Source organism: Prosopis cineraria, unplaced genomic scaffold, assembly GCF_029017545.1.
Source record: "Prosopis cineraria cultivar Desert tree isolate PC_DT_omini unplaced genomic scaffold, ASM2901754v1 PC9, whole genome shotgun sequence".
In the NCBI taxonomy this organism is placed as follows: domain Eukaryota; kingdom Viridiplantae; phylum Streptophyta; class Magnoliopsida; order Fabales; family Fabaceae; genus Prosopis; species Prosopis cineraria.
In genome coordinates this window covers 26,700,219-26,702,078 of record NW_026555340.1, presented here as the reverse complement: position 1 = coordinate 26,702,078, position 1,860 = coordinate 26,700,219, and the positions used below count along the sequence as shown (strand labels likewise).

General features: G+C 42.0%; 1 protein-coding gene across 2 annotated transcripts; it reads right to left on the bottom strand.

Moving 5' to 3' along the window:
- Positions 1-342: 342 nt before the first annotated feature.
- Positions 343-1,650, bottom strand: LOC129319180 (ethylene-responsive transcription factor WIN1-like). 2 transcript variants are annotated; one of them, XM_054964168.1, is made up of 3 exons: positions 1,445-1,650; positions 714-1,347; positions 343-493 (listed from the first exon to the last, which is right to left on the bottom strand). In XM_054964168.1, exons 1-2 carry the CDS (start codon positions 1,522-1,524, stop codon positions 735-737), a joined length of 693 nt encoding a protein of 230 aa, XP_054820143.1. In that variant the 5' UTR covers positions 1,525-1,650; the 3' UTR covers positions 343-493; positions 714-734. The 2 variants fall into 2 exon arrangements, with proteins under 2 accessions (XP_054820143.1, XP_054820142.1); XM_054964167.1 differs by having other exon boundaries at positions 343-1,347.
- Between the last annotated feature and the right edge of the window lie 210 nt (positions 1,651-1,860).

The window sequence follows — 1,860 nt, the reverse complement described above, 5'->3', positions numbered from 1 at the left end:
CAGAATTGACGAAGATTGAAGAGACGAAATTTTCAAGCAATAAAGTTAATAGAAAATATCAAAACAAGTTGATATGTATAAATTTGAGTTATCAACGTGCCCCTGTAAAACGATGTGCAGCACCGTGCTTTCATTTTTTGTAGTCATATGATATCATTATTTGAACTTTAAATTGCTACGAATTACGTACCTCGCCTTTACTAATTGAACTTTTCAAATATATAGCCATCATGTATTTACGTTACCTATAACTAAGAAAATTAGAAGAGAGTACCATAGGTTACCAAGAGGGAGAGAAAAATTAAATGACAAGAATATAGAAATATAAAAAGATAGGAATGATTTCCATATATAGTGTATATCCTGCTTTATATTCACCATGAGAGTGCCTTCTTAATGTACGTACAGTTGCAACTGGATTGAATCTGAGTATAATTTCTGTTTATTCTGCTCCTCGTACGTACAATTGCAGTGGGACAGCATCTGTATAATTCTGTTTACAAACAAACACGAATCCATATATATGTGTGTGCCTTATTCTGCTTCTGTAAAATGTCTAACTAGATTATTTCACATCCTTGTCTTTTCAATCATGATAACAAGTGATAATCACTCCCTTCCCCTCAGGGGATAGCTATAATTGTACCATTATACCTCTACATATATGGAAATTAATATTGATAAGAAATTAGCCAAAATAATTGATCACCCACCTTAACTTTTGTTGAATAAAGTCAAAAGAGAAAGCTTTCGCCATGAGCATGGTTGTCTTCTTCAACCAGACCATGATGATCAAATGAAGGTGCCGGAGGACTTGGACAGTTTCTGTTGAGCAGTTCTTCAATCATTTGCAGTGCAATTCTTTCTTCTTCGTTCAACCCTCCTCCCCCCATCGTCACTTCCGGCCCTCCCGATGAGATTGCAGACTCAGAGCACTTCCACGACGGCGTCGTCGTTTTCTCCACTCCATTACCGTTGCTGTTATTGATATTATTATGATTATCACTTCCGGCCTTCTTCCCCAGCTCGACCGTCATCACCCAATTGGAGTTATCGGTACGCTGGCCGGCGCGTTTCTGCCACACTCCGATGTTGGAGTTCTCTGTGTCCAGCCTCAGGCACGTCATGGACGGCGACGGCAGCTTCCCGCATTTCCTCAACTTGGCGTGCAGGATCTCCTCGAGATCCCTGGCCGCCCCAGCCGCCTTGTTGGAATCGCCGTCCGGAGTCTGTGACATCGGGAAATTGGTCTTGGCATTCCGGCCACTCATCAGAATGGCAGCTTGATCATACGCTCTCGCCGCTTCTTCCGCCGTCTCAAACGTCCCCAGCCACACCCTCCTCTTTCTGGACGCAGCACAACAACAACATTGAAATACATAAACAAAATTGAAAGGATCAAAAGAGCGAGAAGACGAAGTGAGATAGAATAAATGAATAATACAAGAGGGGGTGGCGGATTTCGGAGACCCAAGAGCCCCAATGACGCTGTCTGACACCTCTGAACTTCCTTGAATGCACCATGATGGAGATGTGGGAGAGAGAGATGAAAAGAGAGGAAAGTACAGAAGCAACAGGGAAGGGATGAGTGGGAAGGAAGATATAGAGGGCAGGAAGTGCACAGTGTCGGCGAACGGAGAGATTAATGGTGCAAAGAGCATTAAACATGGTCACCTAAATCCTCTTAATAGACCTTCACATTTTCATTTATTGTTCTTGCTGGACTTGTTTCTCCCAAGTCCCACTACACTTTACATTCCATTATTATTCTTATTTTCTTCTTTCCTTCCCACTGTTATTGTCTTCTCTTTCAATCCCTCTCATGTTGCCACAAATGTGCCTGCACTGTGTTTAATCATA